This window comes from Ursus americanus, chromosome 26, assembly GCF_024610735.1.
Source record: "Ursus americanus isolate L20-20 chromosome 26, mUrsAme1.1.p, whole genome shotgun sequence".
Classification (NCBI taxonomy): Eukaryota; Metazoa; Chordata; class Mammalia; order Carnivora; family Ursidae; genus Ursus; species Ursus americanus.
This window is the reverse complement of record NC_142152.1, coordinates 10319090-10335202: the sequence shown is the minus strand read 5'-3', so window position 1 is coordinate 10335202 and position 16113 is coordinate 10319090. Positions and strand designations below refer to the sequence as shown.

At 38.5% G+C, this 16113-nt stretch overlaps 1 protein-coding gene across 4 annotated transcripts in view; it reads left to right on the top strand.

Annotated features, from left to right (window-relative positions):
• The window catches only part of PPP2R5E (protein phosphatase 2 regulatory subunit B'epsilon), a 141663-nt gene that overhangs the window by 101189 nt on the left and 24361 nt on the right, over positions 1–16113 (top strand). For all 4 annotated transcript variants that reach the window (XM_045810524.2, XM_045810523.2, XM_045810522.2 and 1 more), the window contains one exon: positions 4640–4732. In XM_045810524.2, the coding sequence (XP_045666480.1) occupies positions 4640–4732 (93 nt within the window). The remainder of the gene's footprint in view (positions 1–4639; positions 4733–16113) is intronic.

The window sequence follows — 16113 nt, the reverse complement described above, 5'->3', positions numbered from 1 at the left end:
CTAAATTCTGTCACCAAAAATCTCTAGCTTACACTGTGTCATTACTCCAGGAGCATTCACTGTTAGTTCCCCCGAAACTCTAAACCAAAGTGACAATGAGGCGTGATGATGAGACCTATATACCCTTACGATGTAAAGTCACAAACTGTATTCCAGAACGGGCTGGCTTCATCTGTGTTGACACCCTGTTCAAGCCTATAATCCTCTGATCCCTGCTTTAGCTTAGGGGGAAATACGACTTCGACTGATCAGGTAAAGGAAACCTACTTTTAAAATTCACAAATTAACCTTCATTTGTAATAAAGGTCAAGTCAGTAGGCACACTGTTGCCTTCAACTATTCCTTTCTGGAGGTCTTTGTACTCAAGATTCCTGTGTTTCTCTTATGTATTCTGACTATACAAATTAGTCACCTTTGCATTTTCACTGATAGGTGGTTTTAGTACTAACAAGAACACTCACTGAGCATTCAAAAAATCTCCTTTTCTGTTCATGACAGGTCATTCATGTTATAGTGAGTTATTACTGAATTTAACATTTTACTTTTTAATTGATCCAATAATGTTTTCGTGACCCAAACATAGCACTTTCTTAGACCTTTTCATTTTTTATTAACTCCAGCATTAGCAGTGTGCTGCTTCGTGTAGATCACATTTTTATAAGAAAGCACAGTGTTTATTACCAAATATCTGATAATGGTACAAAACAACAAAATTGCATTGAGATATGGTTATTGGATGATGGGCTAGGCAGTGAGCCTAGCCAGTTGACTGTTTCTTCACATCTCTTGTCTGATTTAAATTTGTGGCCCATACAAAACTCCTAACAAATCATGGATCTTTGGAGATATTTAAAAATAGAAAGAAGTTTGTGGGGCCTGGGTAGCTCAGTCAGTTAAGCATCTGAGTCTTGATTTCAGTTCAGGTCATGATCTCAGGGTTGTGAGCTCGAGCCCTGAGCACCACGTCTGGGGCTCCATGCTCAGCGGGAAGTCTGCTGGAGATTCTCTCTCTCCCTCTCCCTTTGCTCGCTCGCTGTCTCTCTCAAATAAATAAATAAACCTTTAAGAAAAATAGAAAAAAAGTTTAAATCCACAAGTTTTTAGTTTAAATAGATCAAAGGTTCTGTATGTGTGTTATTTGCTCTTTTCTATTATCTGTTTTGGTATCTTTTAAATTGGTGTTCCATAGTTACCATGGTTATTCTTTGTGTATTTTCTCTATTTGGATCTGTAGTTCCAGTAGAATATGATTTTGTAGGACTTCCATTTACAATCAGGGGAATGTTTTTAGTGCTTTACACTTCAGACTGAAAAACAGAAATGCTGAAGTCTTTTTAACTCATGTTCCTTGGCGAGTTCACTGATGTGATCTTGAAAAGTAAATTATTCTCAGTCCCCAGTCTTTCCTTCCCTTTAAGGGTTCAAGGGAGATTTTTGATTTTGAGCAAAAATCTGTCTTGTAAGTGTAGAGAACATTTATGCTTATTAATAAATGTGTCTAAAGTGTTTCCACCAAACTGTTTTAAACCATAACTGCTTTTAAGGGACCACAAGGGAGAGAGTACTTTGCCAGTCCCGCTAGAAAGCCCTGCCAGTCCACAAATCAGGCCTGCAAGATGAGGATCTGTCCACTTTGTGGGAACTAAACCTCCTTTTATGGGTCGTTTGAATAGGGCTGACATTCTCTTTGTAAAAGAAAGAGTTGAAAAATTAGCATATTGAAAAAAAGAATAATTCTTCTAGAGGGTATTGGGGGCTCAGTCATATTATCATGCCTAGAAGTACAGCTTGACAATGTTCAGATCATTGGGCAAGAAGTTTTTCTGAATTCAGAGTTTCAAAGAGAAAAACGGTTTTTTTACCTTAAAGTAAAATCCTAATGTGAATACCCAGTTTAAGTGTGAAGTTAGAGTCTGAAGTCAAAAGGTCACTGTATGATGCATTTAGGTTAGAGGTAACAGCAGACTCTTGGGGGACCCTGAGACCTGATTTTCAGACCTGCAAAGTCAAAACTAGTTTGATGATAATACTATGCTATCTGCTGTTTTCACTGTGTTGACATTGGAAACGGATAGTTGTAAAAGCATTGGTGGTTGAAATTGCTGCTGCCTTAGCACAAATCAAGACGTTTGTGGCAAATTGGCTTTGTGATCCTATTCATCACTGCCATGTGCTGACAATTAAGAAAACAAAAGCCAGGGGTGCCTGGGTGGCTCAGTCGTTAAGCGGTTGCCAGTGATCCTAGGGTCCTAGGATCCAGCCCCGGGTCAGGCTCCCTGCTCTGCTGGGAGCCTGCTTCTTCCTCTCCCACTCCCCCTGCTTGTGTTCCCTCTCTTTGCTGGCTGTCTCTCTCTCTGTCAAATGAATAAATAAAATCTTTAAAAAAAAAAGCCAATTTCAATTAAAAATGTTCTTGGAAAAGCAGCAAAAATTATGAAATTAAATATTATTAAATCTTGACCTTTGAGTACACATTTAAAAACATTCTTCGTGACAAAGACGGAAGCCGAAGTATGCACAAAGCCCCGTGACTCATACTGAAATACACTGATGGTCTTGTGCTAAAGCACTTATTTGACTGTTTGAGCTACAAGCTAAACTAGCTGGTTTTTCATGAAATGTTATTTTTACTGGTAGGACTGTCTGGCACACTGTAGTTCCATCTTGGGTATTTGGTGGATGTTTTCTTGAAAATAGACAAAACAGCTGTTACCACTGATAAAATTAGAGCATTTAAGCAAAATTTAGAATTAGAATTTTGGAAAACTTTTATCTTTCTGCTGTCACCTTGAACTTTATAGCTTGTCAAAACTTAGACTTTTTGATTAAATTGGAGATATTAAGGAATATGACTTTTGATACTGTATAATAAAACTTGTTGGCATTTGAAAAATCTGCATAACTCAGTGAAGCAGTATTTTCCAGTTGGCCGATGAGTGTTGTTAGGAAACCGTGGATGGGTAAAAAGCCATTCAAAGTGCAAGACAGATGATTGGAATTTAGTGTAACAGTATGAAAAATTCATTGATCTTGGCTTCAGATTGCAACTCCTATTTAAGAAACTCAAGTTTTGGTGTAATATCAAAGAAGAGTTTCCACAATTTATGTGAAAAGACTATGAAAATACTCATCCTTTTTCATACTACTGGATCTGCATGAGGCTTGATTTCTTTATATACTTCAACCAAAACAGTGTATTCGCAACAGATTGAATATGGAAGCAGATAATAATAATCTGTTTTCTAATATTCAATTAAAGAGATTTTTCAAAAATAAAAAAATAATGCTTCTGAGTAATTTTTTGGAAAATAATTTCCAACCTTAACTTAGGTTAATGTGTAATATATTTTATTACTTTAAAATGAAATAACAAATAGGTATTTTAAATTTTCTCAGTTTGTATTTCTGACTTTACGTATGTAAGTATATGCATTTTCATATATATATCATCTAAGCAAAAGGTTTGGAGTCTTCAACCGTTTTTAAATGTAAAGGAGCAAGATTGAAAAGTTTGAGAATGCTATTTTAGGCAATAGTGATAATGGTGATACGTGTTAGTCACTATGCATAGCACTTTATATATATTATCACATTTAATCTTAGGGGTTATCATCCCCATTATTCAGTTGAAGAAACAAACTTTTAGAGAAATGAACTTGCCTAGGGTTGCACAGTTGGTAAAGGACAGGGCTAGACTTCCAACCCAGTGCCTGTCTGTCTCTTGTTAAAAGTTCCATTTTTTATATACTGTAGCTGTATACTCTGCCAGGATCTAATGTATACTTTAACATAGATTTATTTTGCAAAAGAGCATGAACAATGATCTTCTACTGCTTATTGGAACAGTTATTTGAGATTGACTCTACAAATGAGGATATTTTTATTTCTTGCAGATGAGAGTATTCTGCTAAACTATCATATATTGCTTAGAGGAGTGTAAATTGCCATAAATTTTCTGAAAGGAAATTTAGTAATGAGTGTTAAAAATCCTGAAATGTTTAGATATGTTTTGCTCTAACATTTCCACTTGTAGAAATATTTCCTCGTGAAATAACTGAGCAAATGCACCTTGATGTATATTATATAACATACATTGTGGCATAATTTGATAGAGAAGTAATTCAGAAACTACTTAGATGTCCAAGCATAGGAGATTGGTTAAATTGATTATGAATAATGGAATTATTCATTGTAAATTATGTATGATGGAGTACTTGTAGCTGCTAAGAATGATGGCTTAGATATTATTGCATAAATTGTATAAAATATATCATTTAGATGGTAAAAGTAGTTTGAAAGCTATATAAAAATTATTTATAGTTCATTGATATGTTGTAGGAATATAGAGAAAAATCAAGAGGTTTATACATTAAATTGTTAACAGTGGTTATCGCTAAATGGTGATGCTATGGGGGATTTTTATTTGCTTTGTTTGGCTGTATTTTCGGATTTTTAATTTAAAAAGTTAAAAAACATAATAGCAACTGTGAGCCACAAGAAGGGCTAGCATAGCTTGTAGTTGATATTAAAACTCAATTTTCTAAGCCCTGTCAGTTTTAGTGTTACAGGCTTTTTATGGTTTTTGATACTATGCTCAGTGAATTATAATTTGAAACTAACTATAATCTGTTTGTTGCAGCTTGTATATGAATTTTTCATACGATTTTTGGAAAGCCAAGAATTCCAACCCAGCATTGCCAAAAAATACATAGATCAGAAATTTGTATTACAGGTAAGCAGAATTTTACGGTTGCATGTATTTGTTATTCAGTTGATAACACTTTACCTTATTTTCTCTTAATCGTTTAAAAATCTTTCAGTGACAGTTATATCACCTTTTAAACAAAACTGTGTACATAAGTTAGTTTCCGTTATTGCCCAGTAAAAGTAATAGGTACCTCTTTATTGTTTAGTTTATTGCTGGAAATTAATTTCGTTTTAAACAACAAGGAATGCTAATGCCTAAATCCCTGCAGTTTTCTTTCTTAATATTTAATTATAAAAGCATTTCATTTATAGGACCTCTAGTTTGTGGGAATCTTTGCTTTAGCTGGAAAACTCCTATTTGCATAAGGCTTCTTAAGGAACTATTGCAGAGATTCGTTGAAACTGAATAAGCATGGTCTACAGCATGAATAACCTTCAACAAATCATCAGAATCAGTTACTGCTGAGCTTCCACAGCTAGGAAACAGCACTGCTTAACACTTTAAAATTCCTCTAAAGTGATTAACTCTCAACCTATTCGTTTGGAGCTTCTCAGGGTGTATATTCTTCTTGATTTGCCATTTTACATTTTATGACTATAGACCACATCTTCCTTTTTACCTGGGACTTGGGAATGTTCATGACATTGAATTTTTGGGTAACATCTTCTTGCTCCTGTTGTTGACATGCATCTGTAAAAATGGGTACTGGATAATGATGTACTGTATGGTGACTAACATAATAAAAATTTTTAAAAAAAATGGGTACTGAAGCAAACTGGTGTATGGACTATTGTAGCTCCTTTCTAAGTGATTAATGAGCACCTCACGTCAAAAAGAATAAATATCTCCTAGTGAGCCAGTAAGCAGAACTTCAAATTTAAAACATTATTTTGGCAGGAAGTTGATCTTCTGTGCCTTATTACCTGGATAAAGGTTGATAGCCTTTGTGATGACCTCATTTCCCCTCCTTAATTCAATTAATACATTCAGAATTTTGGATATATTAGGTTGAGAGGCTTTGGAAGAGTGAGGTTTTGGAAAAGAGGCTTTGGAAAAAGAGGTAGGTAAATAGATGGATACATGGAGCATTGGGTAAACAGGTCCACTGATCCAGATTCTTATACCAAGGAGGCAAAACGCATTTCAGACAAAAAAGCAACATGTAACAGGTCTGTGTTTTGTATTGGAAAGTCCTCATGTTTATATAGCACTGTATAATTGTCAGAGCATCTTTACATGCATTATTTAATTTAATTCATACCATAATCTAAAACAGACACAGCTAAATTTCAGGCCTATTCTGTAGATGAATAAACTGAGGTCTAGAAACTTTATCAAGTTTTCCCAAGCACATTTCCTATTCTGGTTTTCTGTCCATTATGTCATGAAGCCTCCCTGTGATTTCCCTCACTATAACTTGGAATGACTTCAAGGCAGGAATAACCCTCACTTCTCAACACTAATGAAATATTAAGGTTCCCTTATATTTATGGTAAATGAAAATACCCAAGAAGATCAGATAGTGAAGCCTGTGTTTAGTTGACATGGAAACAGTATGAACTAGGATCTTACGATGCAGCCAGTGCTTTTTTTTTTTTTTTTTTTTTTTTACATGAAAAGCACGCAAGACCCAGCTCACTGTGTTCTTCTTGGTAGATGGGTACTGATGATAATAAAGCTCATAAGATTAAAACATCAGAGAAACCCAGACTTGAAAGGGATGTTTTGGGGTTATCTGTTCCAGTTCTTTACCCAGTGAGTTAGTTTCCTTTGAGACCCGAGAAGGGGTCACTCCAATTTACCCTTTTTTAATGAGGAAGGACCATATACCTGGGCAGATTGTTAGAAAGTTCTTTATGTTGAACCTCCCTATTCCTTGTGCCGTTTGGCCTTATTTCCCGCTCAGACATAACGTTTCAGGTCTTAGAACACAGTGCTTGTGTTTACCTCTTGGCTCTAGGAACAGGAGTAGCCGCTCAAATGCTTGTAGGTTCATTTATAACAAGTTGATGACCAGATGTCAGACAATAGGAGGTAGACAGGTTTCTATTAAAGGGAGCTTTGGCTGCCCCTCTTCTTTCAGTTATTGTTAGACTTTTTTTTTTTTTTTCTCCCTCAAGAGAAACAAATCCAGATTTTTATGTGAAGTGTTCTGATGAACTAAACCCACCTGCCTTCTGGATCTAGCTTAGCAGCTGTCAGTGTGCATTCTCTGCTCTAGACTGCGTCCTTACTTCTGTCAACCCTGTCTCATTCGTCTGTTTTGGAAGTCTTCAACACGTGTCCATTTGTCTTTAAAAATGATATCTGTGTCTGAACATAGTGCCTTGAGCCTGGTCGGTCCAGCACAGCCTAGAATTGGATTCTCCATTCCCTTGTGTGGGTCTCTTAAAGGGGGAGTCTCATTAGCTATTCTTGCTGCTCCATGGCACTGTTAACTTAGGTCAAGCTTGTGGTCTTTAACTGGTTTCTAATTCAGTTTTATGCATGATGGTGTAAAGCCATGTTTTCCCTTGTTTTTGTTCATTGTACAGTTTGCCTTTTAATCTACGTGTAGGATTTGACATATATTCCTGCAGAGTATCATTTCTTCCCAGCCTTTTGAAGTCTTTCTGGATCTGAGTCTGTCACCCACTGTATTCATTGTGCCTTCCGTCTTTATCACAGCTGTGACTTTCTTAACTGTGCTAGTAGCTATTGGCTTCGTCTTAGGTCATTGATTAAAATTGTTAGAAGAGCCAGCACTGGTGACAGAGGCCTTTGGCATGTCTTTAGCAACTTTCCTCTATTTTAACACAAGTTCATTAATCAGCAGTCTTTGGATTCCATCCTTGAACCTGTTAGACATTTACTCTAGAATAGTATCATCCTTCTTACATTTTAAAATTTTGTTCAGAGTGCCTGGGTGGCTCAGTTAGTTGAGTGTCTTGACTCTTGGTTTCGGCTCAGGTCGTGATCTCAGGCTTGTGAGCTCAGGCCCCGCATCGGGCTCCATGCTCAGTGCAGGGTCTGCTTGGGACTCTCTTCCTCTCCCTCTGCTTCCCGCCCCTAAAATAAATAAATAAATCTTTTAAAAAAATGCTTAAAAATTGTTTTGTTGTTGTTCATAAGGAGGCTGTAGGGACTCTGTCAGATGCTGTGGTAGAAGCCGGGACTTTGTCTTTACAGCAACCCCCCATCTATGGGCCTTGAGACTTTATCATAAAAAGGAATGCTCGAATGCAGTTCTTCTGCCTTGGGACATTAGTGAGCTTCTAGGGACTACTGGTATTCATTGGTAATGTTGCCCGCAGTACTTACAACCCATGTGATTGCTCATCTATCATCTGTCTCTGAATTTTGCCAGAGACAAGAAATCAAGTATACATAGTGAGTCCACCTACTTATACTTAATGTTTTCAGCCCTTGCCTCATTTTTATAACCTTTGCCTCCGTTACCTTCCCTGTGCTGGATCTGTTGATGAACTCCGCCTTTACACCAGGGCTCTCAGCAGTTCCTAAATCAGTCAGGAAGGGACAGGCAGGGTATTGGCAAAATCAATAACGCCACTGGGTGGTACTTGGATGTAATCGTATGACTAACCAGAGTATTACCTATCATATTGGGGATAAACCCTGGGTGCCGATTAGCTGCCATTTTCCAGAATTCACTGTTCATTCATGTTGGTAACCTATAAGGTTGGTCTCCTGCCCCTTTTCCTATCCTCTAGTCTACTGATGACTTACCTGGGATCCCAGCCCCTCCTAGGAGTGGGCTCTCAATCCCCTACGTAATTTTCCTAAGCTCCCTTCCTGGGAGATTTGATTCCGACTTGGGACCTGCTTGGCCTTTTGGAGCTTAAGGCATTGTTGCTACAATTCTGTGCCGCCTTTCCCCACCCTCCTTTTCCCTCTGCCACCAGGCCTTACCTGTCTCTGAGCTGGTAGCTCCTTCATTTGTGTACCTCGTAGTCAGCTCCTTCATTATTTATACCCCCACTTTCCCCCTGCTTGTTTCTCTCCCCGCAGCCTTCCATGGTGCCACTTAGTCCTGGTGTGCTTTGTGCCCAAGCTTGGTTTTCTTCTGACATGGGAACCCTCATACCTTCCCCTCTTGCAAATCGGGATGACATTGACCACATTCTTTTTCTTTGAGCAGATTTTTTATTCTCTGTGGATTCTCAAAAGGAATTTTGGTGATGTCAACTTAAAACTTTTTAGTTAGACATAATTTATTCTAGCCACGAGATTTAAACCTTATTTTCTATAGCAGCTAGCTGTATTCTTCCCAGTCTATTCTGACTCTCATTTTTCCTGTCAGTAAAGACAAAAGCAAAATAAGAATTGAGCTATTTCAACATGATGTAGTGGAAAGAAAGTTAACAAGCTGTGGATTTGCATCCTGACCCCTCTGTGTACTCTAAGTAGTATATATGATAGGAGCTAAGACTATGTGCTGTGGGGTAAGAAGGAGCTGCATTGAAACCCTGGCTTTTCCACTTTCCACCTACTTGGCAGCGGAATTTGCAGCCAGTTAATATACTCGCTGTCTGAGCTTGAGTCTCCTCATTTGCAACATGAGGTAACAGGAAAATAGGATGTACCCCCAAACTGACAGTTGTTAAATCTGCTTAATTGAGTTGGCACTATGGGTGCAAAGACAGACTCCCTCCCTTCATTTGTAAACAAGTACTTGAAAACGTGGGTAGATTTTTGACTCTTCTGAGCCTCAGTGTTTTCTTCTGTAAAATGGCTATAATGGTGACTTCTCTGTCTTACAAGTTACAACAAGTAGGCTTGTTACGGTGATAAAATGATATGACTTCTAGAAACGTCTGCTGGTATCATGCATGGATTATAATAGTTGCTCATTAAGTATTAATTCCTTTTTTATACACTCCCCATACTACATTATCTACCCATATTAGTAGGATATCTTATTTTTCTTGATTCCAGTATTAATTTTAAAAAGTCCACCTTTTGGAATGAAATGTAAAAGTTTATGTGAAACTTATAAGAAATTTTTACATAGAAGTCTTGAATAAATAACATATTCCTAGATGGGAAATTTGCCATCATAAGGTTATCCATAGAATTTCAAGTTAATTTATACATCTGATGCAATTCTAATTAAAATTTCAGTAGTTTTGGGGCACCTGGGTGGCTCAGTTAAGCATCTGCCTTCAGCTCAGGTCATGATCCCAGGACCCTGGGATCGAACCCCATGTCGGGTTCCCTCCTTAACAGGAGAGTCTGCTTCTCCCGCTCCCCCACCCCCAATTCATGCTCTCTCTCTCAAATAAATAAATAAAATCTTTTTTAAAAGTAGTTTTTTTATTTGAAAACTTCAAAAGTTCATGAAGTAAAAGACATTTTTGAAAAAGAAAATAATACAATCCCTTGCCTATTAGATATTAAAACATAAATATACTGAATTAAAACTATAAAGGTACATGAATGAAAACAGTGTGGCATATGGGCGCCTGGATGGCTCAGTAGGTTAAGCGTCCAACTCTTGATTTTGGCTCAGGTCATGATCTCAGGGGCGTGAGATTGAGCCCTGTGTTGGGTTCTGCAGTCAGCGCAGAGTCTGCTGGAGATTCTCTCTGCCTCTCCCTCTGCCCCTCCCCCCACCCGTTACTCTCTAAATAAATAAATAAATAAATAAATAAAATCTTAAAAAAAAAAAAAAAAAAAACAAAAACCTAACAGCAACAGTGTGGCATGGGTACAGGAGGGAGACTGGGACATAGCAGAGGCTCGGGTAGAAAACACCCTTCTTAGTATGCCAAAAACTCACAGAAAATGTACCTACACACAGATAAATAGACATGTGTGTTGTACATACATGTATATTAACTTGGTATAATCCTCTGAAGACAAAAATTGATAGTTATCTATCAACTTAAATTCTGTCAACTTAAATTTTATCCACTGAGCAATTCCTTGAGAAGTAGATAAGTACACAAAGATATATGTACAAGGCTATTGAATGCATCATTGTTAATAATTATTAGAAAATTGGAAACAACTTAAAAGTTCCTCAGTAGGGGGTTGGTTGACTAAACCGTGGACATTCATATAATGGAATATTCAGGTTGTAAAGAGAGTGAGATAGAGCTACACATCATCTGTTTTTAAGTGACGCATGCACATTCTGGAACAGTATGATTTTTTTGAACCTGAGTTTTATTTTAGGGAAAAGGAGTGTTTGTGTATGCACTAAACATTTTGGAAGGCAATACACCAAATTGTTAATTGTGTGGTAGAATGTGATTATGTGTGACGATCATCACTTTCTGATTTTTGTATTTCTCTATTTTTTACATTTAAAAATAATGAACATATATGTTATAATCAGTAAGAGGAGTAAAAATATTTAGATTACAAGTACATTCTCATTTTGTTGCCTGGCATTTTTCATAAACCTCAGCTGATTTTGTGCCTGAGCCTTCCTGAGACTGTTTTTGTAGGACTGCACCATTCATTTATACTTCACATTTGTTGTGTTTCCTTCCTTTCGTCACTTGTATATGTCCTTCTAAAATCTGAAGTTCATGGGGCGCCTGGGTGGCTCAGTCGTTAAGCGTCTGCCTTCGGCTCAGGGCGTGATCCTGGGTCCTGGGATCGAGCCCTGCATCTGGCTCCTCTGCTGGGAGCCTGCTTATTCCTCTCCCACTCCCCCTGCTTGTGTTGCCTGTCTCGCTGGCTGTCTGTCTCTCTGTCAAATAAATAAATAAAATCTTTAAAAAAATAAAATAAAACAAAATCTGAAGTTCAGTGGAAAGCTGCCAGTGTTGCCTCAAGAGCCCTTTTCAATACTGCTCATTTTCATCCTCATCAGGAGCAGTATAGATTGGTGGTTAAGTGTTTATACACTGGTTTGAATTCAGACTCTGGCATTTTTTTAGGGCATGACCCTGGGCAGGTTATATGACTGCGTTGCCTCAGTTTCCTCATCTGGAAATATATATAATTGTAATTTTGCTGAAAGGTTGTTGTGGCAATTTAATAAGCGAACACGTACATGAGCCCTTGGAACAATTCCTGACAAGAGGCAGTGGTCAGCAAATGTTATGTTGCTGCTGTCCCTACTATTTCGATTAGGACCAGTTCTTGTTTTTGAGAATCTGCTTTCGTCATATTTTCTAGAATAGCCTCAGTCCACGAAGTCATATGGTGTTGGTCTATCAGCATCTTAACCAGCATGTTATGAATTTTTTGAAATCTGGCTTTTACCGTTCTGAAAATCAAAGGAAGCCTTTGGACTTCTACGTATATGGCTCCTCTCTGGCTGCTGAGATTTTTTCAGATGTTAAATTCATATGTCCTTGCATTCATTTCACCATTGGTTTCTTCCGGTGTTAGAGGTGAATGTTTATTAGTGCCAGGAGCATATACTTTTAATAGGTGAGAAGCAGGGATAGCACGTTCAAATCTTTACAGAGGCCAGACGAGTGGTAGGTAATGAAGTAGTCTAGGTGTGACAGGGAGTGATGGAAACAGTGGTAAACTAGAGAGGTCAAGAGAACCTGGAAATCCAGATTTTTGTATGGGCCAGACAAAACTCTCTGGGAGTTGTACCTTTGAAGAGTTTGCTGTTTTTTAATTCAAGAATGGTATCCCTGACTGACTTGCTTGAATTTCATTGTAATTTTTGTGAAATCTAGATTTACAGAACCTTTAGCATTTCGTATGTCCTTAATCTAAGTCTACACGAGAAAGCGGTCAGAGATTCATCAAGGATAGTTGGTTGGTGACATAGTGCATCATGTCTGTGGTAATGTTGTTGATTTTAGACATAGTAGCTGCCTTCTGCAGCCATAAGTGTGCAGGCTGGCTTAGGCTTATGGAACGTGTGTCTTCCCAGTAAAGATCGTTTTCATCTGGGTTAGGACTGTTGGGAAAATGGTTTCTTCATGATCTCTGCCCCCCCCCCCCCCGCCCCCCGCCTCTCCCCTGCCACCCCCACCCAAAGATGGGTTGCCGAACCTTGAATTATTTCCTTGGGTGTATTATTGTGGCAAGAGTTTAGTAGCATATTTCTAAAGACTGCTTTCAACCACTCTGCAAATCTGAAAAGCAGTCAGTGGTTGCTAAGAGACATACTATTCAAGCGTCCCCATAAACATATGTACTGCTGGAGATTGCGATTTAGCAATTTGTAGTTCACATTTGCAGTTATATTTAGCTGAAAGGTGCCATGATTATCATGCAAATTATGCAAATCATTTACCGTGTCCTTAAAAGTGACCTTTCCTTATTGTGTTTTAAAAACTAAAGACAAATTGGGCAAGACACAAACCAACTGGTTAAAAAATTTTAAGTCCTAAACTGAAATAAATTTCGTGAGGCCTTGAATCTCAGCTCTAATACAAAGAGCTATTTTCCAAACAAGTTCCTTGAGTATGTCAAAACGTTTACATTTCTGTCTCAGAGTCCATAGCAAATAAAACTTGAGAGAACTTATTCGATCAGGAATTTTATCAGATAGCCATTACCAGTGAAGAAAGCACCTCTCCACCTCATCCCATCCAGCCTAGCCCGTAACTCAGCAACCTTGGAGAAGGGCCGGAGCGCTGAGGCTCCTGCGTCCAGGCCAGCTCTGTGGGTGTGTGGCTTGGGCCGTGACGCGGGGCCGCGTGGAGAAGGGCCCTGCTCTTGCTTTCATGCTTTGCTGTTGCTGTCTTGAAATTGTTCCTAGTTCGTGAACAAGGAGCACTGCATTTTCATTTTGCATGGGGCCCCACAAATTACATAGCTAGTCCCCGCCTGCATCCAACTAAATGCATCCTTAGGTGGAATAACCACTCTTTCTTGAAATGCTGACCAAACCGATTGTCGTAAAGTCTTAAATTGCCAGCTTTTGTTGAATCGGTCAAAACGAAAGCTTAACGGAGAAAAGAATGGACTTCTCTAGTTTGTGGAAGGAATGCCTGAAATTAGGAAGAAAATAAAAGCATGCAGCTTGGCAGATTTGTTCATATTTGGAGGACTTACACCTTTGAAATATTTATACTGAATTTCCAGAGGAGTCTTGAAGTCAGAGTTGCTGGAAGCTTATAATGTGTAACCTTTTGATCCTTGATCCCCACCGTGCTTTCTCAGTGGTGCCGTAGATGAGCTCGTTTGATGTGTTGGTCCTCTTCAGTTCTGATTCAGTGGAGTCAGGCTGCTGTTGGCTCTTGCTACTTGGGTTCCGGGCTGTTTTCTCCATGTGCAGAGGTGTTTGGAAGGTATCATTTCTCAGGTGGTAGAATAGCTAAAGTTAAAAACAAAGCCAGAAATGTGGAGAGCTGATTTTAGTTTGGATGAAAACAGCGTGGACGTGAACACATGCAGAATACCAGTTTCATTGGATGGTCTTCAGAATCTTCTGTATATGGAATGGGGCGTGGTAGTTGCTTCTTTATCATAGCAGAGGGCAGTTGGGCTTTTTGTTTCAAGCCTCTTGCTCTTAATTGGGGCGCCTGGGGTGGTGCAGTTGGTTAAGTGTCTGACTCTTGGTTTCAGCTCAGGTCGTGATCTCAGCGTGGTAAGATTGAGTCCTGCATCAGGCTCTGTGATCAGTTATGGCCTCTGCTTGAGATTCTCTCTCCCCCTCTCTCTGCCCCTTCTGCTCATGCTTTCTCTCTCTCTCTCTCTCAAATAAATAAATAGATCTTTGACAAATTTTTTTAATTGATAAAGTAATGTCTGTTTAAAAAAATTCAAATATATTTATACGGTTTATAGAGACAAATAGCAGTCTCTTGCCTCAGTCCTTCCCCAGCCGAGTCTCACTCCCTAGAGGTAACCACATTCAAGTCTTTTAGCTGTTTGCTTGTATGTGTCTCCATATCTCTAAATAGCATTCTTATACTTCAGTTTCTTGATTTTTAAAATCTTTTCCTACTGTAAATCATCGTATGTCTCTCTATCTCCTGCCTCTCTTATCTTAACAATGTAGTTAGTTATGTCACAAAGTCTAATGAAGCGAAGTGTAGTGTTGCATTAGTAGGACTGTGTACATGTTGTTCATAGCTGAGGCACGTATTATGCTAGAATTGCATTTTTTCTCTTGTAGAGCTTTTTTTAAAAACCCCTGGAATGAATAATTGCCTTATTTTTCACATGCTTGCTTTCCTATGTATGGGTTACTAGTTCACCCCTCAGTTCTTCTCCAACAGCACCATACAACTCTTCTCAGTCTGGCCCACGCATCAGCCAGTCTCTCAGTTCCATTGTTCTCCTCGAAGGCCTCCTTCCTGGAGCTGGAACCCCATCATCCTGCTCTGGTCGGCACTGGTGGCTTCCCCTAGGCTGTATCCACAGTGGTTGTCCTGGGACTTCCCTTTGCCACTCTTCTGCACTGTGTCTTTGCTGGCTTATCTCCCTTTCTTTCATTTTGGCAGAATACATCCTCTAGATGCTTTCCAAGAAAGTATGAATGAGATATAAATTTTTCAAGACCTGGTTCTCTGAACATGTCTTTTATTCTACCCACATACTTGATTGACATTTTGGCCGGGTATAGATTTATATGTTAGAACCCATATTCCCTCAGAAGTTTTAGGGAATTCTGGGTTGTCTTCTATTTCCAGTGTTGGAATTGAGGAGGCCTGCACCAGCTGAACTCCTTATCCTTTATAGTGACCTATTTTCTCCCTAAGCTTTTGAGATCTACTCTTTGTCCCCAATGTCCAGATAATTCAAAGTGGTGTGCTTTGGTGCAGGTCTTTGTTTACTAATTGTGCAGAGAACATAATGGCCCTTATATATATTGAAACTCATGTCCTTTTTTTTTTTTAATTGCATTGAATTCTTGCCCCAATAATTTCATTTTCTTTGTTTTTGTGTCTCTGTACCTCTTCTCTGTGCGTTTTTGGAATGCGTTGGACCTTCTGGATTGATCCTCTAGTTATCTTCTTCTATACACTGTCGTCTTCTTTTGGTTATACTTTCAGCATACATTTGCTCATTTTAATGTTCCAGTTCTTCTGAAATTTTTATTTCTGTTACATCTTGAATTTCTAAAAGTTTTTTTATTTTCTGAATATTCATCTGTAACAGCTCTGCTTTTGTTTCAGGGATCCAGTAGATATGTTTATTTCTGAGGACAAGTTGTTTTCTTCAGTTTGTTTGTTTACTTTTTACTTGCATTGTGGCTGTTTCCTCTGAGTTATGATTGTTTGTTTTGGTTTCTGTCTTTTATGTTAGGATGTCTGGTGATCCTTGGCTTCATAGTTACATGTTAGTCATCAGAGAGGCTTCTTAGGGCCATCTGAGAGCCTTCTTAGAACTTCTGTGTGTGTGTGTGTGTGTGTGTGTGTGTGTGTGTGTGCGCACACACGCAAATGGGAGACAGTTAGTACATTGAGCAGAGACCTTGCTCTTTCATTAAGAAACCCTCCAATATTAGTGTATTAATAGGTGTTTCCTCTTGA